At 42.1% G+C, this 17,379-nt stretch overlaps 2 protein-coding genes across 7 annotated transcripts; one reads left to right on the forward strand and one right to left on the reverse strand.

Annotated features, from left to right (window-relative positions):
• Nucleotides 1-538: 538 nt before the first annotated feature.
• Nucleotides 539-8,385, reverse strand: scamp4 (secretory carrier membrane protein 4). Of its 4 annotated transcripts, none has more exons than XM_035647188.2 (7): nucleotides 8,190-8,385; nucleotides 5,808-5,834; nucleotides 5,274-5,402; nucleotides 4,982-5,138; nucleotides 3,475-3,576; nucleotides 2,358-2,475; nucleotides 539-2,228 (listed from the first exon to the last, which is right to left on the reverse strand). In XM_035647188.2, the coding sequence occupies exons 1-7, from the start codon at nucleotides 8,230-8,232 to the stop codon at nucleotides 2,040-2,042; spliced, it is 765 nt and encodes a 254-aa protein (XP_035503081.1). In that variant the 5' UTR covers nucleotides 8,233-8,385; the 3' UTR covers nucleotides 539-2,039. The 4 variants fall into 4 exon arrangements, with proteins under 4 accessions (XP_035503081.1, XP_035503083.1, XP_035503082.1 ...); XM_035647190.2 differs by lacking the exon at nucleotides 8,190-8,385 and adding an exon at nucleotides 6,326-6,504 and having other exon boundaries at nucleotides 5,808-5,880; XM_035647189.2 differs by lacking the exon at nucleotides 8,190-8,385 and adding an exon at nucleotides 6,326-6,502.
• Nucleotides 7,335-16,844, forward strand: chaf1a (chromatin assembly factor 1, subunit A (p150)). 3 transcript variants are annotated; one of them, XM_035647177.2, is made up of 16 exons: nucleotides 7,335-7,639; nucleotides 9,141-9,188; nucleotides 9,706-10,376; nucleotides 10,575-10,637; nucleotides 10,760-11,004; nucleotides 11,132-11,213; nucleotides 11,291-11,359; nucleotides 12,125-12,342; nucleotides 12,780-12,948; nucleotides 13,195-13,275; nucleotides 13,884-13,982; nucleotides 14,095-14,344; nucleotides 14,956-15,121; nucleotides 15,243-15,564; nucleotides 15,716-15,800; nucleotides 15,985-16,844. In XM_035647177.2, exons 1-16 carry the CDS (start codon nucleotides 7,576-7,578, stop codon nucleotides 16,095-16,097), a joined length of 2,745 nt encoding a protein of 914 aa, XP_035503070.2. In that variant the 5' UTR covers nucleotides 7,335-7,575; the 3' UTR covers nucleotides 16,098-16,844. The 3 variants fall into 3 exon arrangements, with proteins under 3 accessions (XP_035503070.2, XP_035503072.2, XP_035503073.2); XM_035647179.2 differs by lacking the exon at nucleotides 7,335-7,639 and adding an exon at nucleotides 8,608-8,914; XM_035647180.2 differs by lacking the exon at nucleotides 7,335-7,639 and adding an exon at nucleotides 8,608-8,911.
• The last annotated feature ends 535 nt before the right edge of the window (nucleotides 16,845-17,379 follow it).

A 17,379-nucleotide genomic window follows, 5' to 3' on the forward strand; every position in this document is an offset into this window, starting at 1 on the left:
AGCTTCCCTCTCTTTCCATCGCTCCTCATCTTCCTCCCTAGATTTAATGAGGTTTCTTCTCTCACTTTTAGTTCAGGCTGTCTTGTGAGTTCTGCTATGATGCTCACAGGCTTTTTCAACGTGACAGCAGCCTCTCATTGCCAGGGTGATATATTTTTATTCTAAGGCTGAGGGATAGAGATTCTTAAAAAAGAAAGAAAAAAAATGCATTGAATTCTTCCACTTTGTTTTGAAAGCATATGGAGGTTAATAGAGATGTCTAATAGCACAGACGGCCATTATTAACTTGATAGAAAAACAAAAACAAACTACCGCTGTAGAAGTTTCTTTTTTAACTCAACATTGTTATTGTAATCTTTCGTTATTGGACCTTTCAGTTCACCCATTGTCTTGTCAGATTGACTCGGCCAACGTTGTTTAGACAGTTGGGTGCTTTGAGTTTATGAATAGTCAAATTCAGACCCAACCTGCTTAACTGGCTGCTCATCAGATATTCAGCCATTAATGTTTATCATACAGTCAAGGAGGACAGACAGCACATGAGTAAGAATATTTATTGAAATGTTGCAATATTTAAAGGTTGTTTTAACATCCGTAATCTTTTGTCACTTATCAAATAACAGAAAAAACAAAATACTAAAATTTGGCAGTTGACCACAAAGGACACTTTGTAACAAAAAAAGAAAAATAAATCGTCAAACTATGAGACAGGCACCTCTTCCTTCCAGTTGGTGCTCGTACTTCATATGGGCTTCGATTTAATCATTGAAACAAAATAAAAACAAGTTGCTATATTACCTGCATACAAAGCCACATTCATTGGCTTCAATCAGATTTTTCCAGTGTGATATTTTGATGGAATGACGTAAAATCAGCTGGGACTACATTTGCATGCAAGATTTCACCTTACTGCAGATCCATCTACAGGTGGTTTTTCTTTAAATCAGTTGAGTTGTTTGTATCTGTTCATATTTGTTACATAAGGTCAGTATATTTTAAATGAAAAAATTACTCATACCCATGATAAACTGCATGCACACAGTCACTAAACACAAACAATCTGTCAATCTGAGGAGAATTGAAAAGTGTCTGGAACAGTGACACAGTTGATAAGGTTCTTTCACTGCAGGGCGCTAACCAATGAAAGCAAACATTGCAGATTGGGAAATACAGAAACTGAGAAATACTAAGGCAGAGTACAACACGCATCAACTTAGGTTGCGACATTTTGGCAGTATCAAAACAATGTAAAGACAAGCATTTTTGGCACAGAGGTGCTCAGTGAGAAATCACAGAAGAGGAGTATGCACCAACAACTTTTGAGATGTTTCCACATGTTGCTTCACTGAAGCATAAGTACAGTTTGACAAAAAAGGCATTTGTTAAGGCGACAGTCAAGCATTTTTCATATGCACAATCTACACGTAATAGTAAGGCGCATTTCAAGAAAGCTAAAGCAGGCGAGTGTGGAGATATCGAGCACATCGACTAAAACTTAGCTGAAGTTTGGCCTGAATAAACTTACTACACAGAAAGGAATTCCATCAGATAAAAATCGTGCAGTTTGCATACTTTCTCCTGTTGCAAAATAAAACAACAACAACCCTGTTCTTCAGCTCACTTTAATTTCTAGCATGCAGCTGTCAACACATAAAACAATCCATGCAGAAATGTCCATAAGGCACACGTCCTTCACATACTGCTCTCATGAAGCCGTTTTTGAGTTTGCAATTGCGTATTTGAAAAAAAAGTACATCTTCCCTTTCTTTTGAGCGTAAAATTGTAAATCAAAACTGAAATGGAATGGTACATTTTGAATATAACCCTCTAGAAGAAGTAACGGGCCTCAACAAGCTCTGCTGACAAAACTCTGGGATAAATCTTTCTTTAACAATTGTATCCTCTCATTCAAATAATAAGGATGCATTATAAATGCATTTAGTCATGTAATGGTGAAATGATATGGGCTTTTAGGTGTTCTGCTGTGCACCACAGACATGGTCAGCTATCTGTCTCCATCTAGAGGTGGTGCTTGGCTATCACCAGTGACTGTTGTCGGGATAGCTTGGCACTGCAGCAGGGTACTGAGGCAAGCTCGGGCCTTGGGCTGACTGAGCCATAGCATTGAATCCTGCTTCTCTCACCGGTGCACTCTTCCACACCCCGGAGCTCCACTCTTCCTGAGCGCGCGACATACTCCCGCCACCGCCACGGTACAGTCTGTGCACCTGCCACCGGAAAACAAGGGGGGGGGGGGGGGGGGGATAATTAATAATGTGTATTTGTGTCTGTTCTCAAGTGTCGATAAGCACAGGTGACAAAAGGCGTGTGTGTTTTCAGTGTATGTGTTTACTCACCCTAATGAGCACCAGTGCCATTAAAGCAGTCACCAGTGTGAAGAGCAGAGTTGCGATTAGCATCACTACAGCCGAGCCCACATTTTGGCTGAAAAACATCACTGTAGCGATCCAGCCGCTGTGATGTGTTGGTGAGAGTGAGATGGAGTAGTGCGGGTTAGTATATACGGCAAAGTGGATTTAACACAAATATCATCAAACAATCACTGCTGAGCCATTAAGAAGTGAGGAAACAGATGCAGCGACGAACAGCAGAAAGACAAACGATGTTACACTGACTGATCATGACACATCGTCTCTTGGGTGAACAGTGTTGTAATCATCACAGGCAATGTTCAGTTAGTCGCCTTGAATATCACTCAGTTTGAGGAGATTGTGTTGAAACTTAAAAAAAGCTAAGGGAGGAAACAGCTTTTCTAATAAAACAACTGTTCCACGTGCACGCTGAAAAAGACTCATGTGGCATTTTGATGCTGAGAAATTAGATATAAACAGATTATTTTATGATGCAAGCACACATCATCAAAAATACATCAAAAAGGATATATCCAAAAATAAAGTGTTTTTGTCGAATTCAATTATTAAAAATGTAACTGCAGAAATAAACACTGCTGATTTGAGTTTTGGAGCCATCACAGAATTGAAGCCTCAGTTTTTTGAGTTGAACTCAAATATACTGCATCTTCTAACTTGCCCAAAATACAAATCAAGAAAGTAATTAATTTATGAAATCAGTGGACATACGATCCCTAAATAGTCCCTTGTCTAGTTTTAAGGTTATGGCCAAAACCTTTCATCCTCAATTTACATTCAACATCAACAGGCTGATGGCACAGCAAAGCTGGCTGGCAAATGTTAAAACTCATTACAAATAAAGGTGCAAAAATGTAAAAAAAAAAGTGTATGAGTGAACAATATGGTTATTAGGTGTTGAAAAAACGTATCATGTGAACTAAATGGTTTTATTTCAAACTGTTCAATTAATTTCAAACAGAAAGACATGTGGAAACATGCACATTTTCCAGCTGCCTTGAGTTTTGACAGAAGCCTTCGTGACCTACTCTCTGGTAAAAAGTGGCAGGCAACATGCGCAGTCTTCAAAGCTGATTCCACTCACCATGTTCCCCAGTTAGATATGCCTATAGTCTGGATGAGGGACAAGACACACTGGAGGAAGAATATGAAGAAGAAGGCCATGAAGTTGAACGAGCTATCAGCCCTGTAATAAACAAAAAAAGAGAATACAAAAATATGATACAGTAGAAAAACTAATAAGCGTGGTGTTGCCATGTTTTTGTTGCATTGCTGCATCCTCCTACTGGTTGTCAACATGTCGGTCAAACTGGAAGCAAACTCACAACCCTGTCTGACAGTACGGCTTCCAGGCCGACTGAATAAGGAGACAAGTGTGTCTTGTGTTGTGCAAAATACTGAATACACTATATGTTCATGTGTGCACATATATATCTATATATATATATAGATATATATGTATAACTGTAAAGATCTTTGAAGCTGTGGTGAATTTTGCAAAGTATGATATGAACTACATGTATAGTCCATTACATTTACACTACTGTCACTTTTTACCCACAGGGCCACTCACCTCGCCAAGACAGTACCTAAATAATTGATCTGTGCTCATAAATCTTTGCATGGAAATTTCGGTAAATTTGGTACTTGTGCTGACCACGTCATTATAATTGGTTAATGTTAATGACACATCTGATTTTTCCCCTAGCCAACCCTTGACCTACTTCTACATGGTGGGCTTCCTGCCTCTGGACTGATCAGCTTCCTCTACTGCTCTGTCGTTAACAGATCAGTCTCTGATCCAATTTAACCTTCACATCAAAATTTTGCCGCCCAACTGATCGATCTGCTCTTGAATCGGAGTGGATTTAGCTGAGACCACCTGGTCCAGTGATTTCTACTAGGACACTGTAAAGATCACAAAATGGCACAAAACTATACTAGACTGATTTCGCCAGGCCTGAATCATGGCTTGTGCAGATAGTTATGCTCTGTGGCTATTTAGGTTTACCAAACCTTTTGCCGTTTGATACAGTTAATTTGATCCCATTCCAGTCAACCACATATTTTATTGCCGATTCAAATGTCACGGTCATGTCAATCTTAGAAAAAGGTGGTTGCAACTCACAGCCAATTCATTAGCAATCTTCTTGAAGAGTTTCTGTCTACGTTCAGATCCAACCATAACTGCACTGACCAGGGTAGAACACTACTTATTAAATGCAATGGATTCTAACCCTACAAGCTACGTCTTCCTTCAAGCATGTCAAGTTAAACAAGGCGTGCCCCTGGGATCGGTGCGTGTATCAGTGTATATACAACAGCTTCCTAAATTTGAACACCCAGGGGGTTAGGCTCAGTTTACAACCTTGATAGCATGATTTCTCAGGGACATACAGTCAAGAATTGGGATTTTGGCTATCTATACTGTATGTGCATGTTTTAACATGTGAAATCTGACTGCTGTGTGTCTGCTGTAAGATTTTAACCTGCAAAAGGGACAGAGACTCTTTGGATGATGTGCAGGTAAAATAAACTTTAGTTTTACGGGGAATCTCTTGTTTGTGAGGTTGAACAAGATGATGACTGACCTGAAAGCTTTGTAGAGTGGTCGGAACCAGCAGGTGTAACTACAGGGGCTGAAGAGGATGAGCCAGAGCAGGGAGAAGCCAAAGTTTATGGCACTTCCACCCCCAGCCCACCAGGCAATACATGCGATCACATTTATGCACAATGTGGCTGAATACACTGCAGAGGAGAGAGGAGACGTGTAGGGACAAGGAGAGAGGAGAGGGGGGCAGTAATTGTTTTTTTTATATTATTATTTGGCAATTGTAAAAAAAATTCCAAAATTAATGCATGTATGTATGTAAAAACACTTACTCATCCAAAGAGTGTAAACTCTGCGCACCAACTGCTGGTGGGGTGGGGGAATTTCCTCCTCTATGTTGTGGTAAAAGCATGGCTTTATTCTCAGGAACTGGGGCAGCGGAGGAAAGTTATTCACACGTTCTGAAACAGGAAGCAAAAAGCACATAGATAGATAGATAGATAGTTACTTTATTTATTCCAGGTTGGGACATTCCGTTGTTACAGCAGCACGTTTCACACAGCACACAACAGATAAACAATATATACACAAACAAAAAATATACGAATTGCAAAAATATAGAGAATAAAAATAATATATATAGCATTTACATGAATATTAATAGTGTAAATAGTGCAGAAGTACAATATTGCACAGTGTGTGTAACTACACTGCGGGAGAGGGGAATATGGGGTAGCAAGTGTGAATAGATAGATAGACATAAATATAGATAGATAGATAGATAGATCGATAGATAGATAGACAGATAGATATGAATATAGATATGATAGATATATATATCTATAGATAGATTTAAAGTGACAAACCTGCCATTTCTGAATCCCAATCCTCCCCTGGATGATGGGAATACACAGAAGTCGGAATAGGCAGTTAACACTCCTGCAGGCAAGAAACCTTTCACCAGTCTGCACGTCTTTTCAGTACATATAATCCTCAGCATTGCATGTTTTCGTTTGCTTCGCGGTTAAAGTACACACTGTAGACATGTTGATATCACGGGATTAAAGTGGAGATTTAAAACATGAAACCAATCCATAGGAACTTTGGTCAAACTGTTCACTTATTCTATCACTCAAACATGAAACAGCCCCGCGTCCTTTTCAACTGTACCAGTGCGAAGTTGCCATGTGTTAACTTTATTCGTGACACACAAGATAATGGCTACAGCAGCTGTGTGGTCCGACAGCAGCAGAGATGGGCTAACTGTCTCTTGATCGGCGTTCAGGCTTCATTCGACCGACTGGTTGAGCAGTTGACAAGGAGCGAAGAGACTGTAGCGGCAAACGAGCCCACGCGAAGCAGAATGTAGATATGTCCATATTACCGGAATAGCGTTGTAACTCCTCACTTTCCCGTCGAAAAACGCAGGGGTCGTGGAATCATTCAGAATGCGCTTGTCCAACGAGCCATCAGACATACTGCGCCTGCGCACCATCGTCGCTATTGTAGTTCCGAGCTGTTTGCGGGCAACAAGCCCGTGCAGCCGGACGAACTACAAGTCCCAGGATTCAAGTGAGCGGCAAATGGGAGACGCGTGACTTTTACATGACGCCCGTCCGCACGAATCCCACCCACAGACTAGCGTATCCCACCTCCCACCCACACGATCGCACACTGGGACGAATCCCCAATCGTTAAACAAACACGGACACCCCCATGTCATCTGATAGATAAATAGAAGATAAATTGAAATAGTATGGGTTCAGTCAGGATTAAAGTTTTTCTCGTTTACACATTTGACAACTTTCTCACGGATCAACCAAACTGATAGTAGTGACTGAGCGACAAAAAATCCTTTTGTCTCTCAAAATAAATGTCAAAGAAATGTAGACCTCTATGTTTTAGGAATATCTTGTGCAATTCCTAATTCCTGATATCTATTGGCCTTAATTCCGACACTCCTCTCTCATTTCGCCGCAAAACATCTGTGTTTCTCCGTCCCACAACATGGCAACCCTGACTTCTGACAGTCAAACACCGGGACCAATCACAAAGGCCGAAACATCTGACAGAAGGCGTGCCCTGAGAGACAAATGTTCGGGTTACTTCGCAAGAAGCGCAGGGGTGTCTTAGGTGGGGCGGGTAGTTTGTTTATGTAAAGAGATAACAGATTCATTAGATGGATTGAGATTACATAATTCCGTTCATCTGTTGAACGATGTATGCATCACATAACATTGCGATTGAAACGGGCGATTACAGATATTCCATAGCGCTTCAACACACGGGACACCGAGCAAAGTGCAACACATGTGTATGAATCAAGCGCCTCTAGCTGTGACCGAGGACTTTGCTCTGACCAATCAGCGAAGGTTATTGAAGGAAGCGACACACTCCCGCCAATTCCGACTAAGGAGCGCGAGGCAGGCAGCCGGGTGAACCAGGGGAGTGTGTGGGAGACGCGGAACGACAATGCGTCATGTTTCCTATGAAATAAATTAGAAATACATGTCGTTCCAATAGCAGCATAGTATTTTGGTTAATATCGGGGCAATTCCGGGTGTTTATTCCAATTGTTCCGTTGTCTTGCGGGAGAATATCGCAAACGAGAGGAGCCCCAGGTCAGTGTTTGCGATGTTGGCGGCGGAGAACCCATCTGTAGACGGACATTTGGCAGCATCGACACCCCGCAGAAGAGGTAATGCTAATGGCTTAGTTAGCAGGCTTGCAAATGCTCGTAACATCTTGCCAAGTTGTGTTCAGTTATAACGTGGAAGGAGTGAGGATTCGCCTGTTGTGCTTGGCGAGCACAGAGTTGTGACCACAGTGAAGGTGATCCACTCGCACTATTCACTGCTCAGTTCGGATAGACCAGCAGTCCCGTTCTTCCCCACGCCATGAGTTAACGTTTTCTGTTGGCACGGCTACCTGACCAGTGTTAGCTGGTTTAATGTGAAACTCTGAAGTTATCTGTGTACAGCTAACCTGAGACCCCTGTCGTGGTTGCGGTTCAAGCCCATCTCAGTTTATGACTTGACGTAGCGGGGACAACTGGTCGGGGTTATGAGAAGCATCACCCGGGAGACTGGTGGGGGCCAGAGATAATGGAAGAAATAATGTGATTCGAATAATGGTGTGGGGAAACTCATCCACAGGGAAACGGACTTGGACAGAACACCGGCAGTGCTAATGCTGCTTTGGAAGCGTAAACGTCACATATAAGAAACTATAAAGTGACGCTTATGTACCGTATGTGTCGAACCACCGTCCATGGTTCTGTTCTCGTGTCATTATAGTGGACAGAAGCCTTGTGCCAATCCCTGCTGCCCGGCTTGCTTTGTTGCTAGCTGCTAGCTCCGCCCGGGGTGCTTAGCAAAGATGCTAGCTGTGTGATGTTAGCAGAGGGGCTAGTCATGCTAGCGCCCCGAGATGGTTCACATTAGCACCAAACACGAAAGCCAGTCGCGTCGGTGAGCTCCTCTGCAACCCGCGACGGCGTCGTCGCTGGACGCACACGTCCAGACTGGTCGCGGCTCTCGGTACACGTGACAGCCGTTCGCCGCAGTTGTGCGAAGTCTTCCGTAAGTTGTAACGGTGGCCGGGCAGCCGTCCTTCGCCTGACAGCCCCGAGGTGCGTGCCCTGCGGAACCCGACCGGGCCTTCTGCACCGACGACTGCACCGGTTGGCGGGAGAGCAAACCAAACGCCAGCGTTGTACTCATCGCGGCACTGTCCCCCTGTGCACCGTGTTAGCACAGCGACGTTCAAAGACACCCGTCGACGGGCGGTGTTCTCAACGTCCCTGCTGTTCGACATGGGTTCGCAGCGATGCGGGCGATGAGGATTTGAAGCTTCACTGGCATCTGATCGTCACAGAGGCGAACTAACGCGGAGCTGATGGAAGCGGAGCCTTAAACAAAAAGTGACTGGGAGAAGTTGTTGGTCCGCGAGATGTGTGCTCCAAACCAAGGTTGTTGTTGTTGTTCTTTTCTGATACAGCAGTTTGAAGGAGGTCATATTGAGGCAGCACTGCTTTGTCTTCATCTGCCACAGGCTGCCATAACAGTTGTCAAAAGTGTCACCTATTGATTCATTTGGATCAAATTCGGTTTGACTTTATTATTTTAGACTCAAGTATTGTACAATGAAGTTCTGGCCTTGCTATGCTTTTCTGACGTCCCTGTTTTTGTTCTTTTCAGGCATGGATTGTAAGCCAAGTAAAAATGCCAACAAGAAACTCATACAAGGTAAAATCAAAGTTGATATTTCTTTTTACTGTGTTTTGACACAATTGAAAGATTATACAGGATAAACATCAGGTATTATTGATGATAATTGACGGTAATTTGAATACTATCTAGTTATTTAATCATATCTTACATATACACTGCATGTTAATCATTGTTGCAGCTTTGTTTATTTGTTCTTGCCTTTTGATAAAAATAAATCTCAACCTTTGTGTTTTTTAGCAAATTCCATTTCTTTTTTGCATTATAATTACCTTGTAGCACAAGCACAATCTGTGGAACTATTAACCCAGCTAATACACACAATGTCACAAGTTGAAATTTAGTCATGCCTCTGGTTATATCTGTAAATCTAATATTTAGATTTGTAGATTTGCTGTTTTAAGTCTTACATAATTTGTATTGCTCTCAGAGTATTTTCATGATCACAGTTTTAGGTAGCCTGTCATCTGTTTTACATTTCACAGATAAATACAAAATGGATATGATGGTGATTTTTTGTCCCTTCTGCCTGCAGCTCGACTCCCATTCAAGCGCCTGAACCCTGAACCTAAAGAGAACCACCTGCCTAAACGCCCCTGTCCACACGTCTACCCTGAATCTTCAGACAGGGAAATTGAGAACGAGTCGTCTCCCCTTCCTGAGCAAAGCAGACCACCCTTGGTTAATGGCCGTGGGCCCCTTGATGGCTTCCTGAGCCGAAGGCACCCTGCAGCCTCAGACGAGACCATGGTCATAGATCTGACTGAGGAAAACACTTCGAAGTGCCTTGTTTCACCTGCTGCTCCCTCTCCCTGCCTCCCAACAAAAGACGAGCATCAGGGCAAAGACAAAACCGCCTCTTCTGAGAAACCCAGCAACCTTGATAACGCTCACAAACACACTTTAGACTCTACAGCAGTCAGCGATGACGAAGTAGAGGAGGCGGACGATGAAGATGAAGAAGAAGAAGAAGAAGAGGAAGATGAAGAGGAAGATGAAGATGAAGATGGGAATCAAACAGCATCTATCTCGCAGCTTGACACAACACAGGATTCTGACAGTGAGCCAGAGGAGCAGGATGAGTCAGGAAATGTTTCCAGTTTGGGAAATAAGTCTATGCTGTCAGCTTCATCAGCCAGCTCCATGTCTGAAAGCTCACCAGAGAAGTCAAAGACTGATGACCTCACACCCACTACTACACCTACAGTATGCTCATCTCTCATTTACTGCTTTCTGTTTAATCCGCCCCCCCCACATTTTACTGTTGTTTGATTTTGTGAAACACAAACTGTATCATGGTAATATTATCTCAGTCAGTCTTGTAGTACTGTATCAATATTGTAATTATTGAGTAGATCTGTTGTCAGTCAATAATTATTATATTTATTTTCCCCCTCCTTATAGGAGCCAAAGACAACCCCCAAGATACCATCAGATCAGAAAAAGATCAAAAGACGCTCATTGAAGGTGAGACTTCTACTTGTCGTTTTTTAAAAACACAGCTTACAACATAATCTGATTTGTTATGGGTTGTAAGAGCATATTTTTTTACTCAAAGTGAAAAACTGGCTGAATTCTTGCAATTGTAGAGTTTACAAGAACAAGAGGACAGGCTTCGTTTGCGTCAGGAGAAGGAACGCCAGCGGGAAGAAGCTAAAGCTGCAAAAGAGAAAAAAAAAGAGGAGGCTCGCAAACAAAAAGAGGAACGAGAAAGAGAAAAACGGGAGAAAAAGGAAAAAGATGAGCAAGAGAAAAGAGAGAAAAAAGAGAAGGAAGAAAAGGAAAAAGCAGAGCGGTTAAAAGCAAAAGAGGAGCTGCGGAAATCCAAGCAAGAGTGAGTAATGCAAAGTTCCTGTTAACCTAAAGTCGTGTTTTCAGTTCCATAGGTCTGTGCTGGATGACAGTGGTTGTACTCAGATATTGATTTCGCTTTGCTAATGTTGTGCTTAAAATTGCCTCAGGGCCAAGGTTGAAGAAAAACGGAAGAAAGAAGAGGAGAAGCGAATGAAGGAAGAAGAGAAACGGGTGAAAGAAGAGAAAGATGTAAGTCTAAAGAGTTTTGGTATGAGCTAGGTAGATTTGTCTGAAACGTCTGTTGACCAATGTGTATCTGTTTACAGCGTCTCAAAGCTGAGAAAGCAGAAATTACACGGTTTCTACAGAAATCCAAGATTCAACAAGCTCCAAAGGTAAATAGATCAGTAACACCATAATGTGATATTACGGCACACAGCTCTAGAGTGAAATAACCTTTAATCCAATTAAATTTTATTTGCATAGTGCCCAATCAGGACAAACATTATATCAAGGCACTTTACAGAGAAACCCAACAGTTCCCACAATGAGCAGCACTTGGCGACCGTGGAGAATTTTTTTTTTTTAACAGGAGGAAACCTCTAACAGAACTGAACTCAGTGTCGCCAGAACATCTGCCTCCACCAGTTGGGGTGAAAGGAGAGAAATGGGGGGGAGAGAGAGAGAGAGAGAGAGAGAGAGAGAGAGAGAGAGAGAGAGAGAGAGAGAGAGAGAGAGAGAGAGAGAGAGAGAGAGAGAGAGAGAGAGAGAGAGAGAGAGAGAGAGAGAGAGAGAGAGAGAGAGAGAGAGAGAGAGAGAGAGAGAGAGAGACCAGGAACAGTTTTATAACTGTTGTTTTAAGCTCTGTCTGACTCTTATGATGACAATAATACTGACACTTATAGATGAAATGACATTGTTAATAGTAATAATAATAACAATAATAATACTGCAGGATAATGATAATAATAGTGTCAAATTTGGATCCAGCAGCTCTGGAATAGGAAACAATGACAAGTGTAAAAATATTTTGCCTGTTTCATTATGAAACTGGTGTGGGAAACGGTGTTCTGATCTCCTGTATCCCCCCTTTTATCTTAGACGGCCAATTGCATACAAATAATTTAACTACAACTTGTTTTGTCCCTTTGTCGTTTCAGAAGTTGGCCGCTGCTTGTGGGAAGTTTGCTCCTTTTGAAATAAAGGAAAACATGTCTCTGGCACCGCTGTGTCGGGTTCAGTGTGAGGACTCTGTTTTGGAGGAACTTGACCGGTGTTTGTTGAACCCCAGTAATAACCGAAATGGACTGAAAGACTGGATTGGGCAAAAGCCTCGCCAGTCAGGACCCACCAAACCCAGGCAGAGGGCTTCTCTCAGGTGAGAATAGAAATTATATTTTATACTTGCCAGAAGGTGGCATTGTCAGATCACTGGTTTTATCCAACAAGCAGTGCAGAACACAAAGACATTCAGTTTAATTTGTCGGACAAAGCAGAGTTTCAAATTCTCACACCTGAGAAGCTAAAACATGTATTGTTCACCATGGTTCATACGTTGGCATAGAAACCTCAGCCAAATGATTTTACTGTTGGCATAATTGTGTGGTCCTGATTTCATTTGCATGTTATACAAAATCACCAACTTGGACTGTGGGGGGAAAAGGCAGAGTGAAGAATTTTAACTGTGACAACTTCAGATACTTGTACATCACATGTATGTATGTATTTAGGATAGATTTAGAAATTTAGATTTAGGATAATTATTGTAAATTAAAACTCTTTCCCTCCATCTCTCCATGTTTACCATTTCCTCAGCGAGTGTGTAACAGTTGAGGGGCCTAAGGCAGATGGCGTACCGGACCGTACACGTTACGGACCCATGAAGCTTTTGCAGTTTCACAAGAACTACCGTCCGGCGTACTGGGGCACCTGGAGTAAGAAGAGTTCATACGTCTCCCCTCGTTGCCCCTTACGAAGGGACAAGGTAAAACTATTTTGAAATTACATTTTTCTGTTCAGTTCTGTTGTCGCCTCACAATTAAGAGATCTCTGGTCAAAGGCAATATATTCTTGTTTAATTGTAGATTGGCTGGATTATACTGTCTGCATTAACTGAGAACCCAGATTACATTCCTATGCTTTTTGATCACTTTTAAGAATTTAGCTTTGTTTCAATATTTACACTTATTAGCTTAGCTTTGATTCTAACAGCTGTGTTCTGACACCACAGGATTTGTTGGACTATGAGGTGGACAGCGATGAAGAATGGGAGGAAGAGGAACCGGGAGAGTCCCTGTCACACAGTGAAGGGGTAAATTTCATTTATTCTAATAATATTTCTATTAATGATGTGTCTCTTTTTTCAGCTTCTCTCAGTACACATTAAAAATCAGTTTGTAACTGGCAGAGTGGTTTTGAGCAGTGGCCATATTTGTAGAATCGACATATGATATTTTCATAAAACTCAGAAGATAACCAATACATGATTGTTGAGAAAACAATTTGGCTTGTGACGCACTAACACACAAAGTTGATTTGTCAATGCAGAAGTATCTACTTCCACTCACATGTAACGATAATGTAATTTTTACAAAAACAAATACGATTCAATGCAATGTGATTCTCTCATTAAGCACCTTTACGTTCAAGCTAAAAATGAATACTTCCTTCAAAACTTAATTAACAAGCACTAATTGTCCTTCTTAATACAAGTCTTGTTCATAATTGTTTGGCTATTGAAATTATGCCTTGGATCTGAATGCTCAATATTCTAAATGTATTAACAGTGTTGAAGGAAAAATATGCTCAATGTTTTTTGCCTGAACTTGAACAAGCAACAAACTACACACTGTTATTCATCTTGGATTCACAACACGGAGATGACGAGTGTATGTTTTTTGAACTGTTGATCATTTTCAGGAAGATGAGGAGGAAGGAGGTGAAGATGACGACGACGATGATGGCTTCTTTGTTCCTCATGGCTACCTTTCAAATGATGAGGGGGCACTGGAAGAGGAGGTATGATGGGAGCTAATTTGAAATTTCAATCTGACAAACAGGTGTTTGGGTTTTCTCGCTTCAAAGTCTCCCTTGTTTGCGCCACCATTAACACCCACATGCGACCTCCCAGGAGGGCGGCGACCTGGAGAAGCAGAAACTGCGTCAGACACTGAAAGCGAGGGAGTGGGATGAGCTAATGTCCACCAAGAAGAAGATGAAGGTGCTGGAGCCGGTGGTGAGAGGCTGCATCTGGGAGGGAGAAGGCCCTGGTTCGGAGCACCTCCAGCCGTATGCTGTGTGTCTGGTTGAACCTTTACCCAAGGCAGACTCCAGCCTCAGCCCAGAGCAGCTGTCACAGAAGTGTCAGAGAGAAGCACAATGTAAGTGTGTGTCATGTGAAAAACAGCCATTCTATATGTGACTGAGTTGGCCAGTAGGCTATGAATGTCTGACTGTTGAAAGTTTCTGTTGGTATCACCACTGGCTGAAGTTGCTCCTATCAATCTTTTCAAATTGTACTTTGAGCATACAATAAGCCTGTTAAATCGACATGGCTGGCTAGTTTGTTTGTGGTCAGAAACTTTAATCTTATGCATCAGTTATAGTTGTTTGGCCAGATATTCTGTACATGATGGTGCTACACTGACATAAGGTGGCACAACACTGTTGATCCTCTTTTTTTAAAGTGGAAGAAAAATTGAAATATGTTGGTGTTGATTGTGGCGGTGCCTCAGCTGCTAGAAATATAATTGGTCACTCTTATTTACGTGTTTTGTTTTAGTTTTACTTGCTCATCTCCATTTCCTGGTTCAAATATGATAACAATTATTAGTCAATAATGTCACTCTAGTATGTGTAATAATTGTAAGGCAGGTTTACTGTAGGTTCATCTAAAATTAAACTTTAAGATGAAAATAATCTTTCATGTATTTTTGTTCTTTATTTAAAAGTAGATTTTTCTAAAAACGGGCTCACAATCTTCCTCCCACAGTAATCAGTCAGCTGCTTCCTCTGCTGCACGGCAACGCCAACAGCAGCAAAGTGATCATCAGCGAGTATCAGGAGTTCTGTCGTCGCCAGACATCATCATCATCATCATTATCGTCACCACCTGAACTGTCCAGCCCTCAGAACCCAGCAGAAAACATTCCCACTAGGTGAGTTAATAATACAAATGTCTGAGACATTAGTATAAGAAAATCCTGGAAATGTCATCCTCCTATTCTCCTAAAACATCTTTCAAAAGTTTTTTTTTTTCCCCCCTCCCACTTTGACCAGAATACAGCTGAGGCGTCTAATCAAGAACAACGCTGTTTATGAGAAGCGCTCGACCTACAGACGTTGCTGCTGGTATGTACACACAGACGTCCTGTCCCGTCTTGGCAAGGAGGCTCTCCCCGTGCCCTGCCAGTGGACCTACCTCACCACAGGAGCTCGGGAAGAGTCCCGCGAAGAAGCGCAGGCAGCCACGGGCTCTCAGGGAAACTCCCCCACTACACCTCAGACATCCTCCACCACGTCTTCATCCTCCAACAAAAGGAAGAGCACAGGGAGCATGTCCATCACCAAGTTCATGAAGAGATGTACTGATCCTGGACAGGTAGAGAAGAAAAAACCTTGAACAGATCACTTCTTGTCCACTATGTGTACCTCAATTATTTTTCTTTTACGTCATCTTTTAAAACACATTATCATCTAATGAAAAACTGACTCACACTTACACACTATTACCACCTCACTTCTCTGTCCAGACGGAAGCAACGGAGGCAGACGGTTTTCAGGCTGACAATGAGGATGAGGATGAGGAAGACTGTGTCCTCATCTCCACACAGAGTGGTGAGTTGCACCAAATAGGTTGAAGAATGTCACATGGTCATGGCTTTTTAATATTAATGCCAAGAATCATTTTGACCCTCGTAGTCAGTTAGACTCATCCAAACATCTACAGATATATTTTCTTATTACTGATGAATGAGTTTGTATAGCTTCAATTTGAATAATTAAAAATATGACTCCCTAGGCCCGACCAGAGAGAACTCCTCCAGCAAAGCAGACGTCCTGATGGAAGTCGCCCCCTCCGACACCGCTGCTCTCCCCGTGGCCAGTGCTGCTCCTACACTCGCCACTGCCTGAGGACCAGGTAGATGGTCTCCCCCAACCAAGCTACTCCAGTTTCTTCACAAGTCTTCTCCTTCCTGGTTCTGAACTCTGGTGCTTCATCTTTGAGCAAGGTGACGCTCAACACCCTGGTACAGGCAACTCGCAGCTCAGTATTGTGAGTTCCCCCTCGCCTGATATTTTTTTAAGGAGTCAGGAGCCATTTTGCCAGTAAATGTAATTGTGCATAAAATCGGACTTCATTATTCAGGGCAGGTTTTTCCAGTGTCAATTTTCTATGGGTCTGATTTTTGCATTGAATTTCCATTCAGGCATGTTTGGGTCTCTTTAAAGTGGGAGCGGACCGTCCCTCTGGCACTGCTTTAGCCACAGCAGATTGGGTTGAACAGAGAAAGAGCAGAATGGAAAGCCCCAATTTTCTCGAGAAAAAGCACCCAAGACATTAAGAACAGCATTATTTACGTTTTTTGGCATGTGGAATTCAACATACGGATTTTGTTTATGCTCTAAATGTATATAGTTTACCAGAAATTAGTTGGGAAATGAGATGCCGAAAGTCCATCTCTACCTTTCCCTTGATTTCAGTGGGTGCATTCATTCTGCAAGTTCTGATTCTGACAACTCACTGGTGTAGTTGCTAGATCTGTACTTGTACAGTTAGGTCCAGTGTCACAATGTTTTATAAATATGTATTTTCTGTATTTTCAAGAATACTTGAACAGGATAAATTCATTAAACATGAATAAAAGTACTGCACTTTTATATTCTGTTAATTCCTCGTCCCCTTCGTCCGGGTGCCTCTACCAGGCTAATATGTCTCATCAGGAACTGCTTTAGTGCAGCAGACTGATCAACAGTGATGACACAAAAACAGTGCATGTAATATATATCCATATTTGGTAGAAGCATCTCTGGCAGAAGTTGCAGCTTGAATCAAAGTAATTTGTGCACAGCTGTACATGGCATTTTTGCAAACACTTTATTCTACAGGTTATTTCTTCTGAGGTTTCCTTGATAGGACTTTCCACATTTCTACATGTTCAGTTGACTTGATGTGCAGACTTTGGGTTGGCTGGCAGTTGACTGAAATTTGGTAGAAAGTTTTCCAACTAATGCTTTTCCCGCTGATACATGTATTACCAGATTGCATATTTCTCTACAAGAAATACCACCAAGATTCATGGTGGAGACGGATTGTTTCTGCTGACATGAAGTGTTCAAAAAGCTCAAGTTCAGTCTGATGAAACGGCCGAACTGAGTAACACCCAGGAGGTTAATGCAATCAGTCTTAATTTTC

Source organism: Scophthalmus maximus, chromosome 13, assembly GCF_022379125.1.
Source record: "Scophthalmus maximus strain ysfricsl-2021 chromosome 13, ASM2237912v1, whole genome shotgun sequence".
Taxonomy (NCBI): Eukaryota; Metazoa; Chordata; class Actinopteri; order Pleuronectiformes; family Scophthalmidae; genus Scophthalmus; species Scophthalmus maximus.